This window comes from Nicotiana tabacum, chromosome 20, assembly GCF_000715075.1.
Source record: "Nicotiana tabacum cultivar K326 chromosome 20, ASM71507v2, whole genome shotgun sequence".
Lineage (NCBI taxonomy): Eukaryota > Viridiplantae > Streptophyta > Magnoliopsida > Solanales > Solanaceae > Nicotiana > Nicotiana tabacum.
In genome coordinates this window covers 112,452,181-112,466,765 of record NC_134099.1, presented here as the reverse complement: position 1 = coordinate 112,466,765, position 14,585 = coordinate 112,452,181, and the positions used below count along the sequence as shown (strand labels likewise).

General features: G+C 40.6%; 1 protein-coding gene across 1 annotated transcript; it reads right to left on the bottom strand.

Moving 5' to 3' along the window:
• Positions 1-11,096: 11,096 nt before the first annotated feature.
• Positions 11,097-14,284, bottom strand: LOC107804018 (uncharacterized). Its single transcript, XM_016627825.2, has 6 exons — positions 13,957-14,284; positions 13,302-13,506; positions 12,817-13,113; positions 12,563-12,645; positions 11,744-12,354; positions 11,097-11,540 (listed from the first exon to the last, which is right to left on the bottom strand). Exons 1-6 carry the CDS (start codon positions 14,282-14,284, stop codon positions 11,097-11,099), a joined length of 1,968 nt encoding a protein of 655 aa, XP_016483311.2.
• Positions 14,285-14,585: the final 301 nt, after the last annotated feature.

Below are 14,585 nucleotides of genomic sequence, written 5' to 3'. Positions count from 1 at the left end.
CCACAAGATATTATGAAATGGGAGCGGGTGGTACGCCTACCACAAGATATTATGAAATGGGAGCGGGTGGTACGCCTACCACAAGATATTATGAAATGGGAGCGGGTGGTACGCCTACCACAAGATATTATGAAATAGGAGCGGGTGGTATGCCTGCCACAAGATATTATGAAATGGAAGTGGGTGGTACGCCTACCACAAGATATAATGAAATGGGAGCGGGTGGTACCTACCACGATAAATTATAAAATGGGAGTGGGTGGTACGCCTACAACGAGAGATGATAAATGGGATCGGGTTGCACACCTGCAATAAGATGAAACTGAAAGTGAAAGTTGCCTTTATTTTCTTCATTTGTGCTAGAAGTTATATTGCTAGCTTCCTTATTATTCCCTGTTATTTTCTTTTAACTGCTATCCCTGAAGCATGTTTCCCTTCCCCAACTTTAACTGTTTATTACTTGTTTAGTTTTCCGCCACATATTGTATAACTGCACAGGTTTATCTGGAGTCTAGTCCTAGCTTCGTCACTACCTCACCGGGGTTAGGCTAGACACTTACCAGCACATGGGGTCGATTGTGTTGATGCTACACTCTGTGCTCTTTTGCGCAGATCCAGATCTTGGACAACAGTAGTAGCGCGGGAGCCAACCTTCAGTCCAGTGAGACACCGAGGTAGCCTTGCAGGTGTCCGCAGGCCCGGCGTCTCCTATATCTTTTATTTCAGTCTGTTATCTCATGTATTCGAGACAAATAGTTTATATTTTCTTTCAAACGGTTGTATTTAGTACTCTTAGAAGTTCGTGAGTAATGTGACACCAGTTCTTGGGTAGAGGCATATGTTGATTCTCCCATTATTGTTCCATCCTCTTTAATTTAAGTCTTTCGCATAATTATTTAATTCCGTTGCTTCATGTTATCACTGATAATTGTTAAAATAAGTAATTGTTAATAAAGTAAGCAGTTAAGGATTGGCTTGCCTAACTCACATTAGTAGGCACCATCACGACTCCCAAGGATTGGAAATCCGGATCGTGACAAGTTGGTATCAGAGCTCTAGGTTATATAGGTCTCACAACTCACGGACAAGCTCAATAGAGTCCGAGGGATTGGTACGGAGATGTCTGTATTTATCCCCCAGAGGCTACAGAGTTATTAGGAAAATCTCACATTTGTTCTTTCTTGTCGTGCGGATTTGTTTCTCAAATGCTAATTGAACTTCTACTCTGTTCTTCGCAGATGGCGAGAACACGCGCTTCCTCATCTACTGCTCAGCAGCCCGAGCCCCCAGCAGCAGCTCCCACTAGGGGCAGAGGGTGAGGCCGAGGTAGGGGCAGAGCTCAGCCTCGAGCAGCAACACCAGTGGTGGAGCCTCAAGTTGATTTCGATGAGGAGGTTCCAGCCCCAGTAGTTTCGGTGGGTCCAGCTCAGGTCCCAGAGGGGTTCATTGCCACCCCAGTTCTTCAGGATGCTCTGGTCCGATTGGTGGGCCTCATGGAGAGTGTCACCCGAGCGGGTTTGCTTCCAGTAGCACCAAAATCTTCTCAGGCTGGAGGAGGGACTCAAACTCCCGCTACTCGCACTCTGGAGCTGGTAGCTCCCCAGATTCAGGTTCCAGCGGTCCAGCCAGCGGTGGCAGTTCAGCCGGGTGTAGTGGCTCAGACCGACGATGGAGCGGCTATGTCCGCCAATGCTTTGTGCAGACTGGACAGATTCACCAAGCTCTTCACTACTACTTTCAGCGGAGCTCCTTCTGAGGATCCCCAGTATTTCCTATACAGCTGCCACGAGGTTCTCGGGAACATGGGCATTATTGAGACCAATGAGGTCGATTTTTCTGCATTTTGCTTATCTGGATCTGCCAAGACATGGTGGAGGGATTATTGCTTAGCCAGGCCAGTCGGGTCACCATCTTTGACATGGGAGCAGTTTTCAGTGTTGTTTCTGGAGAAGTTTCTCCCAGTGACTTAGAGAGAGTCCTTTCGGGGGAAGTTTGAGCGCCTCTAGTAGGGTTTCATGACGGTCACCCAGTATGAGACCAGGTTCATTGATCTAGCTCGCCATGCTCTTATCAAACTTCCCACTGAGAGAGAGAGAGAGAGGGTGAGGAGGTTCATTGATGGTCTTATTCAGCCGATTCATCTTCAGATGGCCAAGGAGGTCGGGAGTGAGATCACATTTTAGGAGGCGGCCAATGTGGCCTGCCAAGTTGAGATGGTTCTATCACAGGGAGGTGGTCATGGGTCGGATAAGAGGCTCCGTCATTCGGGCAGATCCAGTGGTACCTCGTCTGGAGGTAGAGATTCATATGGTAGAGGCCATCCTCCTAGGCCCTTTCAGTCAGCTCTTCAGGTCTCCCATGGTACTCCAGGTGGTCGTGGTTCTCAGACGCACTATTCGGATAAGCAGTCTTACAGTGCAACATCAACACCTATCAGTGCGCCGCCGCTTCAGGGTTTCCAGGGTCACCAGCCCCAGCAGCCGAGGGCTTGTTTTACTTATGGCGACACGAGGCACATTGTTAGGTATTGCCCTCGAGCTTCGAGCAATTTTTCGCATTAGGGTTCTCGTGCTATGGTACAGGCACCAGGTGTTCCACAGCTTGCCCAACTAGTTAGAGGTGGGGGTAGAGCTGCTAGAGGTGGAGGTAGAGGTCCTAGAGGTGGAGGTAGAGGTCCTAGAGGTGGAGCTCAGGCCGCCAAAGGTGGAGGCCAGCCAGCAGCAGGTCGTCCTAGAGAGGCAATTCAGGGTGGTGGGGCCCAACCCCAATATTATGCACTTCCAGTTAGGCCCGAGGCTGAGGCTTCAGATGTAGTTATTACAAGTACTATTCTGGTTTGTGATAGAGATGTTTCAGTGTTATTTGATCCGGGGTCTACGTATTCGTATGTGTCAACTTATTTTGCATCGTACCTGGTCATGCTTAGTGATTCATTGAGTATGCTTGTTTATGTGTCTACACCGGTGGGTGATTCTATCGTGGTCGATCGAGTTCATCGTTCTTGTATTGTAGTGATTGGAGGTATTGAGACTCGTGTTGATTTGTTGCTTTTAGATATGGTCGATTTCAATGTTATTTTGGGGATGGACTGGTTATCCCCGTACCATGCTATCTTGGATTGCAATGCCAAGACTGTGACCCTAGAATTACCGGATTTGCCCCGTTTAGAGTGGAGAGGGACTCCTGGTCATTCTACCCGCAGTGTTATCTCGTATGTGAAGGCTCGGCGTATGGTCGAGAAGGGGTGTTTGGCCTATTTGGCGCATGTTCGCGATTCTAGCGCGGAGTTCCCTTTTATTGATTCTGTGCCCGTTGTTCGGGAGTTTCCTGAGGTTTTTCCCTTCAGACTTGCTGGGTATGCCGCCCGACAGGGATATTGATTTTTGCATTGATTTGACTCCGAGCACCCAGCCCATTTGTATTTTGCCATATCGTATGGCCCTGCCTGAGTTGAATGAATTGAAGGAGCAGTTACAAGACTTACTTGAAAAGGGTTTCATTAGACCCATCGTTTTGTCTTGGGGTGCATCGGTGTTGTTTGTTAAGAAAAAGGATGGTTCGATGAGGATGTGCATTGATTACCGGTAGTTGAACAAGGTCACAATCAAGAATAAGTATCCGCTGCCGAGGATTGATGATTTGTTCGATCAGCTTCAGGGTTCCAAGGTATTTTTAAAGATTGACTTGAGATCTAGCTACCATCAGTTAAGGATTAGGGCATCCGATGTCCCTAAGACAATATTCCGTACTCGGTATGGGCATTACGAGTTCTTGGTTATGTTATTTGGGTTGACCAATTCCCCAACAGCCTTTATGGATTTGATGAACCGAGTGTTCAGGCCTTATTTGGACTCGTTCATGATAGTCTTCATTGATGATATTTTGATATATTCCCGCAGTCGGAAGGAGCACGAGCAGCATCTTAGAGTGGTTCTTCAGACCTTGAGGGATAGTCAGTTATATGCTAAGTTCTCAAAGTGTGAGTTCTGGTTGAGCTCAGTTGCATTTCTGGGTCATATCGTATCCGCAAAGGGTATTCAGGTTGATCCGAAGAAGATTGAGGCAGTCAAGAACTGACCTAGACCAGCATCAGCTACAAAGATTCAGAGTTTCTTGGGATTGGCAGGCTACTATCGTCGGTTCGTGGAGAAGTTTTCATCTATTGCAGCCCTGATGACCAGATTGACTCAGAAGGGTGCCCAGTTCAGATGGTCAGACGAGTGTGAGGCGACCTTTCAGAGGCTTAAGACAGCTCTGACTACGGCACCGGTGTTAGTTCTGCCCACAGGTTCAGGGCCTTACACCGTTTATTGTGATGCATCTCGCATTGGGCTTGGTGCAGTGTTAATGCAGGAGGGCAAGGTCATTGCCTATGCTTCGAGACAATTGAAGATTCATGAGAATAACTATCCAGTGCATGATTTAGAGTTGGTAGCCATTGTTCACGCATTGAAGATTTGGAGGCACTATCTGCATGGCGTGGCATGTAAGGTGTTCACTGATCACAAGAGTCTTCAGTATTTGTTCAAGCAAAAGGAATTGAATTTGAGGCAGAGGAGGTGGGTGGAGTTGTTGAAGGATTATGATATCACTATCTTATATCACCCGGGAAAGGCCAACGTGGTGGCCGATGCTTTGAGTAGAAAGTCAGCCAGTATGGGCAGTCTTGCTTATATTCCAGTCGGTGAGAGGCCGTTTGCTTTGGATGTTCAGGATTTGGCTAATCGATTTGTGAGATTGGATATTTCTGAGCCTAATCGAGTATTAGCTTGCACGGTTGCTTGTTCTTTGTTATTGGAGCGTATCCGTGATCGGCAGTTTGATGATCCCCATTTGTGTGTCCTTAGAGACACGATGCAGTGCGGAGGTGCCAAGCAGGTTACCTTAGGTGATGATGGAGTTCTGAGATTGCAGGGTCGAGTTTGTGTGCCTAATGTGGATGGGCTTCGAGAGTTGATTTTAGAGGAGGCCCATAGTTCCTGGTACTCTATCTATCCGGGCGCCGCGAAGATGTATCAGGATTTGCGGCAACATTATTGGTGGCGCAGAATGAAGAAGGATATTGTGGCATATGTGGTGCGGTGTTTGAATTGTCAGCAGGTTAAGTATGAGCATCAGAGGCCTGGTGGTTTATTTCAGAGGATTGAGCTTCCCGAGTGGAAGTGGGAAAGGATCACTATGGACTTCGTTACTGGACTTCCGTTGACTCGGAAGAAGTTCGATGCAGTTTGGGTCATTGTTGATAGGCTGACCAAGTCAGCGCATTTCATTCCTGTGGCAGTCTCCTATTCGTTCGAGAGGTTAGCTGAGATCTATATCTGGGAGATTGTTCGCCTTCATGGTGTGCTGGTATCTATCATTTCGGACCGAGGTACGCAGTTCACCTCGTGTTTTTGGAGAGCAGTTCAGTGAGGGTTAGGCACCCAGGTTGAGTTGAGTACAGCATTTCATCCTCAGACGGATGGACAGTCCGAGCGGACTATTCAGATATTGGAGGATATGCTCCGAGCTTGTATTATTGACTTTGGAGGTTCGTGGGATCAATTCTTGCCTTTAGCAGAGTTTGCCTACAACAACAGTTACCAGTCGAGTATCCAGATGGCTCCTTATGAGGCTTTATATGGTAGGTGGTGTCGATCTCCGGTTGGATGGTTTGAGCCGGGAGGCTCGATTGTTGGGTACAAATTTGGTTCAGGAGGCCTTGGACAAGGTCAGGATTATTCAGCATAGGCTTCGTACAACTCAGTCCAGGCAAAAGAGCTATGCAGATCGCAAGGTTCGAGACGTGGCTTTTATGGTTGACGAACGGGTATTGCTCCGAGTGTCGCCTATGAAGGGCGTGATGAGATTTGGGAAGAAGGACAAGCTTAGCTCTAGGTTCTTTGGTCCTTTTGAGATTCTTGATCGAGTGGGAGAGGTGGCCTATAGACTTGCATTGCCGCCGAGCTTATCAGCCGTGCATCCAGTTTTTCACGTGTCCATGCTTCGGAGGTATCACAACGATCCATCCCACGTGTTAGATTTCAGCACTGTCCAGCTTGACAAGGACTTATCCTATGAGGAGGAGCCGATAACTATTCTAGACCGGCAGGTTCGTCAGTTGAGATCCAAGAGTTTCCCTTTTGTTCGTGTTCAGTAGAGCAGCCTCCTGAGGCATCGACCTGGGAGTCCCAGTCCGATATGCGGGACCGTTATCTCACCTTTTCCCTGACTCAAGTTCTTCTTTCTTCTATCCGTTTGAGGACGAACAGTTATTTTAGAGGTGGAGAATGTGACGACCCAAAGGGCCATCACCTATTTTCTTATCCATTATGTGCTTCCGAGGCCTTGAAAACCTCATTTAGAGTCGCTTCGATTTGTGTGCGCCCGGGCGCGTAGCCAGAAAGCTTAAATATGAAATTCTGTGAAAAATGCTAAGTTTTAATATTAAAATGAATAAATTTGACTTCGGTCAACATTTTGGGTAAACGGACCCGGACCTGTGATTTGATGGTCTCCGAGGGTCCGTAGAAAAATATGGGACTTGGGCGTATGCCCGGAATCGGATTCCGAGGTCCCAAGCCCGAGAAATGAATTTTTGAGTGAAATTGTTTTCTTGAAATAATTAAGGAAATTGGAAATGAAATTTGATTAGAAGACTATGGTATTGGATCCATATTTTGGTTCCGGTGCCCGATACAAGTCTTATATATGTTTTGAATCACTCCTGTAAAGTTTGGTTAAAAACGGACGTCGTTTGACGTGATTCGGACTTGAATTCCTAAATTTGAACTTGATGGAGTTTTTGAAAATTTCATTGATCTTGAGGTTTAATTTGATGTTCATGATGTTATTTTGGCAATTTGATTACACGAATATGTTCGTAGAATGTTTTTGAGGTTGTGTGTATACTTGGGTTAGAGTTTCGAGGGCTCGGGTGAGTTTCGAGTAGGTTCCGGGATGCCTTAGGCTTAAAAAGATCAGATGTTGCAGGTTCAGGAAATATTGCAGGTCTCCGAACTCTCTTGCGCGGTCCGCGAGAAATCGCGTGCGGATACTGTGCGGCCGCGGTCGGCTTTGTGTGGTCCGCACGGGGCTATGATCTGCAGGTCTTCAGGGAGGCCTGCGCGGCCGCGGTCCTTTTTGTGTTGTCCGCACAGGGAGTTTCAGAGGGGTATAAATTTACGTGAGTTTCAGTTATTTTTACACTTTTCAAAACCCCAAAACGTAAGAGGCGATTTTCTAAACAACTTTTCTTCTCCAAAACGATTGGTAAGTGATTTCTAACTCATTTTCTTCACTTCTTAACATCTTTTAACATGATTTCAACTTCAAATCAAAGATTTTCATGGGGAAATTGGGTATTTTGGGTAGAACCTAGGTTTTCTAAAATTGGGGATTTGGACCTCAATTTGAGGTCCCATCTCAAAACAAACCATATATTTGGATTTGTGGGGGAATGGGTAACCGGGTTTTTGTTCGAACCTCGAGTTTCAACCATATGGGCCCGGAGGCATTTTTGACCTTTTTGGGTAAAACCTTGTAAAACTTATTTTAATGCATTGGGGTTGACTCATTTAACATTTATTGATATAATTAAGTAACTTATGACTAGATTTGAGCGGATTGGTAGTGGAATCAAGAGGTAAATCTATAATTGAGACTTGAGTGGTGTTCAAGGCATCGAGGTAAGTGTTTGGTCTAACCTTAGCTTGAAGGATTAGGAGTGGAGTCATATTTGCTACTTGCTTCTTGTTGAGTACGACGTATAGGCATGGTGATGAGTATCTATACGTTGGTGTTGAGCATGACCGTGAGTCTTAAATTGAAAGTGGTTGTGTCCTTAAATGACATTTCAGATGCTTTAATTAATGATCTTCTATTTTGCGCAAAAAATTGTTCAATTCTTGCAGATCTTATTTATGTTTGAGCATTGTCATTATTTGGGCTGAGTACAAGCTAAGTTAAGATTGGTTATAGCTGATTCTCCCTTGCCGGGATGATTGTTTCGATATCTTTGTTCCCTTGTCGGGAAACTATTATATTGCTTTTGTTCCCTCGCCAGGAGGTTATTATATCGCTTATGTTCCCTTGCCGGGATTTCTTGTAATTGTGTGATGAAATGGGAGCGGGTGGTACGCCTACCACAAGATATTATGAAATGGGAGCGAGTGGTATGCCTACCACAAGATATTATGAAATGGGAGCGGGTGGTACGCCTACCACAAGATATTATGAAATGGGAGCGGGTGGTACGCCTACCATAAGATATTATGAAATGGAAGCGGGTGGTACGCCTACCACAAGATATTATAAAATGGGAGCGGGTGGTACCTACCACGAGAAATAATAAAATGGGAGCGGGTGGTACGCCTACCACGAGAGATGAGATAATGGATCGGGTTGCACGCCTGTAACAAGATGAAACTGAAAGTGAAAGTTGCCTTTATTTTCTTCATTTGTGATAGAAGTTATATTTCTAGCTTCCTTATTATTCCCGGTTATTTTCTTTTAACTGCTATCCATGAAGCATGTTTCCCTTCCCCAACTTTAACTGCTTATTACTTGTTTAGTTTTCCGCCACATATTGTATAACTGCATAGGTTTATTTGGAGTCTAATCCTAGCCTCGTCACTACCTCGCCGAGGTTAGGCTAGACACTTACCAGCACATGGGGTCGTTTGTGCTGATGCTACACTCTGTGCTCTTTTGCACAGATCCATGTCTTGGACAACAGCAGTAGCGCGAGAGCTAGCCTTCAGTCCAGTGAGACACCGAGGTAGCTTTGCAGGAGTCCGCAGGCCCGGCGTCTCCTCTATCTTTTATTTCAGTCTGTTATCTCATGTATTCGAGACAAACAATTTATATTTTCTTTCAAACGGTTGTATTTAGTACTCTTAGAAGTTCGTGAGTAATGTGACACCAGTTCTTGGGTAGAGGCATATGTTGATTCTCGCATTATTATTTCGTCCTCTTTAATTTAAGTCTTCCGCATAATTATTTAATTCCGTTGCTTTATCTTATCACTGATAATTATTAAAAGAAGTAATTATTAATGAAGTAAGCAGTTAAGGATTGGCTTGCCTAGCTCACATTAGTAGGCGCCATCACGACTCCCGAGGGTGGGAAATCCGGGTCGTGGCATATTTATAGTGTGATTGTTTTTGGGTTGGACCTTATGTATCATATTTGATGATGAATTGTATGTAAAAATTGTATATTTGGTAATTTGGACAGAATTGGTATATCTGTATTTCATGATTGTAGTTAGTTTGTAGTTAAATTGTAGAGCAAGTTGAAGACTTATAATATTAACTGTAGTTTGAATGTAGATATTATTGAGACCTTATGGTACTTGCTGTGTTCCATGTGTTGCTGTGTATAGCAGCTAAAGTGTAGCTATTTGTTAGATTATTTGAATTCTGGCTTTGTAGTTTAAAGTGTAGCTGCTTTGTTGATAATTGTAGTTACACTGTAGCTTATAGTAGATTTTATTTTATTTTGCAGCACATTGATGTTATTATGTATTATCTGAGAAAAAGAGGCAAATATGGCCCCAACAACAACAACACTAGGTTTACAACAACCGATTGCTTGTTCAAGTCAAAGATTGAACAAATCTATGAGAAGTTCATAAGTTCTCCGCCAGAAAAAAAGTATTCGGTTGTTAAACCCGATGATGATGTTGCAGAATATATTCTTGGGTATAGACTTCTTGCTAATGTTGCCTGGGATGAAGTTGACTATGTCATCATGCCCGTGAACATTGTAGAGAATTTTCATTGGTTGTTGGTCGTTTTTCGACATAGTGGACATGCAACTTTATGTGTATGATTCCATGATGTCTTCACACTATCATAATGCTGTTGAATCATGTGTTGATAAGTTTTCAATCATTATCCCTCTGTATTTGTCTTGCACTGGTTTCTACGGGAAACGTAAAGACATTGACTTCAAGACCACAAAGGCATACATTGAGAAACCAGTTATAGACCCTCTCAACATACAATGGATGGTTGCGGAGATTCTACAGCAAAAGGAAGGATCACTGTAAAAAACTATTCTCTCTTTCTAGATGTTTAATTATTTTTTTTATAATCATTTGTTAAATATTTAAATTTTTTTTCTTATGCAGCGATTGTGGTGTATTTGTGGCTGCTTTTGCGGAGTATGTTAGCCTTGGAGATTTGTCAATCCCTTCAGAAAACCTTTCGGATATCGACCAACACCGTAGACTCTATGGAGCTCTCCTATGGGACTATGCTACAAAGAAGCAAGAAGATGGATCAATCAGTGAAAGTGAGGTTACAGGCAGGCTAGCAAGGAGGAAGGGTGCTCCTGCTTTGAATGAAAAGACTAGAGTCTAGAGAAAGAAGAAATAGTGTCCTGTTTTCCTAGTTTAGTTGATGCCAATTTGTAGTTGAAGGAGAATACACTACTTTATGAACAAAATTTTTATTTTTTTATTGCAGCATACCTTTTTGTTTTCTTATTTTATCTTTCATTATTAGTTGTTCACTTGAATATAAATTGGTTGTTTACAGCACTGTATCTTCATTATATTAAACATGAGTATTTTGATGTTAGAATATAATTCGCCTACAAATAATCTTCACAATATCTACATTTTGGAAACACTCAATGTAGTTATTGTATATAATTTTGTAGTTGTATATGTTCATAATTTTTATGAAATACCTTCAAGTTTTAGGTAATATCTATATATAACTGTCAGTTGAAGTTAAATTACACAACAAACAGAAGAAATAAATACTCCAATCATAGAAATATATTATCCACAATTTATCTACAAATTATTACCAAGACTACAATTTAACTACATTTAACCTATATTTTACTTACAATCTGGAAACACTTTACATTAAAGTTACTTTTTTAATATCAATTGTATTTTAGATAATAAATATTAAAATTTAATTACACTATATCAAATACAAATTTACCTGACACAATACATAAAAGCACATTAAACACACATAAACAAATTATAGTCTACTTCATAATGATCTTTAAAAACTTAAAACGATTACACAAAAAATCTGCTAACTTTAACTCACTAACAGTTAGTTTGAATAACTATTCTAACTACATGATATTCATTTCTTCTTGGGCGCATTCTTGTAAGATCTTTTGTTATGCCCTTCACCTCCAAAATTTTCACATGACACCTTGTACTTCTTTGACTTTATTTCATCATATGTTTTATACCTTTCCTTTTGAGGTCTCCCTGGCTGCCTTTTATCTCCCGTCAGTGGATTTACTACCTCATCCAAAATATGTTGTGGCACATTCCAGTTGCTTTCATCAGGAAGATGATTTACTGGTATTTCATACGTACGCAGAAGGCTCTCCCTTGTGTAATACGGAGAGCAATAGTTTTCATATGTCTCATTCCTGTGCCTTAATGCTGCCAAAGCATGCGCCCATGGAAGTTCTTCAAGTTGGAATTGGCCACAGCTACATTTCTTGTTTTCTAGACACACAATGTACCGCTTTACACCATCTAACATAGTATGTATATGATCTGTTGAAGCCCTCACCTACAATTGCAAAACAAACAGAAAAAATATTATCTCAATCATAAAAATAGATTATCTACAACTTATCTACAAATCATCTACAAATATTCTACACCTTATCTACAACATATAATTATCTACAATTTGACTATAATTTATCTACAATCTGGAAACACTGCATATTAAGTAATTTATTTTTTCTGCACCAAATAAACAGATCTTACCCTAAGCTTCTGAGATAATGTTCTGTTGTTCTCTAATTCTTTGTTGAATTTAGACCCAAGAAATGTGAAAGTACCCTTCGCCTTCAATAACTTCTCGTTGGTCCAACGTTCTAGCAGTGTTCGCATATACTCTAAAAGGTCAAATATCGGCAGCTCTCTTGCATCTTTTGTTATAGCGTTCAATGACTCTACAATATTTGATGTCATTGTCCACGTTCTATTCACTGTTTCATATACTCTTGACCATCTATGATAGCCAATATCATATAGGTAAAATTTCACACGCGGGTCTACCTCTTCAATCTTCAACATCCTTTCATTAAATTCATCCAGAGTGTATGACCGTGCTGTAGCAAAGTACAATTCATGTAATTGTAGATGACCCTTCTTGAATTTTGACCTTATATTTATCCAAATATGCCACATGCAAGAGTAGTGTGGCATGCCCGGATAGACAATTGATGTTGCCTTCAATATACTCTCATTCCTATCTAAAACAACACACATTGAAGGTCTTTCACCATATGCCTGCTTGAATTGCTCAAAGAACCACTTCCAAGATGCGTCGTTTTCAGAATCAACCACAGCATATGCCAAGGGCAATATTGTACCTACATTATTAATTCATAAAATATTAATTGGCAGCTTTGAAAATGTATATAAAAATATAAATACATAACAACTACAATATATCTTTATAATATAGACAATTTATCTACATTTCATGTAATAGCTACAAAATAACTACAAAATTACTACAATGTATCTACAATTTATAGATTGCTTACAAAATAACTACAAAATTTTTACACTTTTTACCTGCTGCATCCATGGTGTTTGTTGTCAGCATAATCCCCATGTAGGCTGAATTTAAGAATGTCCCATCAACCCCTACTACTGGCCTACAATGTTGCCAACCACTTATTGATGTACAAAGAGCAACAAATGCGTATAAGAAGCATTCATCTGCTGTCTTCTTCAATTTAACAACCGAACCAGGATAAGTCTCCTAAAGAATATAAAAATATTTGGGTAATTTGTTGTAGGAGTCAGTCGGATTCCCTCTCAAAAACTGTAAAGCCTTTTCCTTTGCTCTCCATGCTTGCATGTAGCTTAGGTTCACTCCATGTTCGGATAATATGTCAGTTTGTATGTCCTTTGGTGTGTAAACAGTCTTAGGATCACAATACTTTGGAATGACCATGCTACCAACTACAAGTGCAGTACGTTTGCGCTGTATGAATGTTTCGTCCATTAAGGAGCATGTGTGTTGTCGGTTGAAACTCCTTATCTTGAACATTGCGGAATCATTAATTGACGTTGCCTTGAAGTGCCATTTACAGTTTTCACCAATGCATACAAGCCAATAGCTACAAAAAAATACAATACTTAATACAGATTATAAATGTAGATGCAACAAAAGGACTGTTTTAACATAAAGTAACATAAACTACAAATTAACTACAATGTAACTACAATTTATCTACATGTTTAAAAAACATATATCTTGAGTAAAACACTGCTTTTAATGATCTTTTCTCCACAAATATCTCCATACCTTCTATGACTAGATCTTTTAACTCTGAACTGGAAATTGTGCATCACAGAAAAGTGCTTTATTGCAGCAGCTACAGTTTGCTTGTCCTGATACACTTGTCCTTCTTCAATATCAGTTTGCGTAGATTCTGTTATTATTTCACTTTGATATTTCTCTGTAGCTGGAGAGGATGACATATCAAGTAACTTTAGGGATCCAGATGAACCTGCATCAAAATAAAGATAAACAGTGTCATTATAATTTTGTAGAATCTTTGTAGATAATTTGTAGATATAGTGAAAATTTTGTAGTCATTCATTTTAGGATGTCAGACATTGTAGTTAAATTGTACTATAACTGTTGCAATTTGTAGAAATTTGTGAAAACAATACTGCTTCGTATATAATTAAATTGATTTGTATTTTATTTGACTAGATTTTGTTCTAAACATAGATTGTAGTTTTATTTGAAGACAATATTTTGAAATCAACAATTTCTAATCATAGATTGTAGTTTATTTTGTCGTATAAATGTAGTAACCTTGTAGATAATTTTGAAAACAACATTGCTTTATTCTTTCATTAAACTGATTTGTAGTTTAATTGTAGGTAAATGTAGTAATTTTGTAGATAATACCATAAAACCATAATTCTATGCAATTTCGAACTATACAAACCTGCACTTGTGTTATCGTTGGTGATTGCCAATTCCATATTGAAATCTCGTACACTTATACATAACGGATATGAACCTAAATTTTTATTCTCCTTTTTGGTCTCCATATACATACGAACCCCCATATCATTCCTAATCTCCATTGGAGGACAATTGTCATTCACCATGTATTTGATTTCTACAATTTTTTCTGAAGTATCAATCGATAGTTGTTCTGCAATTGTAGAAATCAGAATACTATAGCTTGCATTCTCATCTACCACAATGGTATCAACTTCAAAATCTCTAAATCTGCCATAGTTATCCCAATTCCCATTCAATTGTATCATGATTGCGATTTTGGACATGATTGCATGTTGTTGCTGATGTATTATTCTAAATTTTTTTGTTTTATTGGATTTCTAGATTGAGAGAAAAAAAGATGAAGAACAGATATATGATCGCCAATTTGATTTCTGAAAACAACGAAGAACAGAATATAGCAATGTTGAGTTGTTGAATCTCGAAGATTTGAATTCTACAATTTGAATTTAGTTTGTTGAAGCTGTTCGTACTTTTTTTTTTAAAAATTTTTAAATTGTAGTTTAAGAGTAAATTACGCAGATGCGAAATCTCCTTTCCGTTTCAAAA

Bases quoted from the DNA above. Each gene is read 5' to 3' on its own strand.
- LOC107804018 (XM_016627825.2), bottom strand. From the start codon at position 14,284: ATGATACAATTGAATGGGAATTGGGATAACTATGGCAGATTTAGAGAT. The intron at 12,646-12,816 runs GTTTTTGAGAGG...GCAACATTGTAG, and splicing joins GCAAAGGAAAAGGCTTTACA to GCCAGTAGTAGGGGTTGATG. The intron at 11,541-11,743 runs GTAAGATCTGTT...TTGCAATTGTAG, and splicing joins CATTATCTCAGAAGCTTAGG to GTGAGGGCTTCAACAGATCA.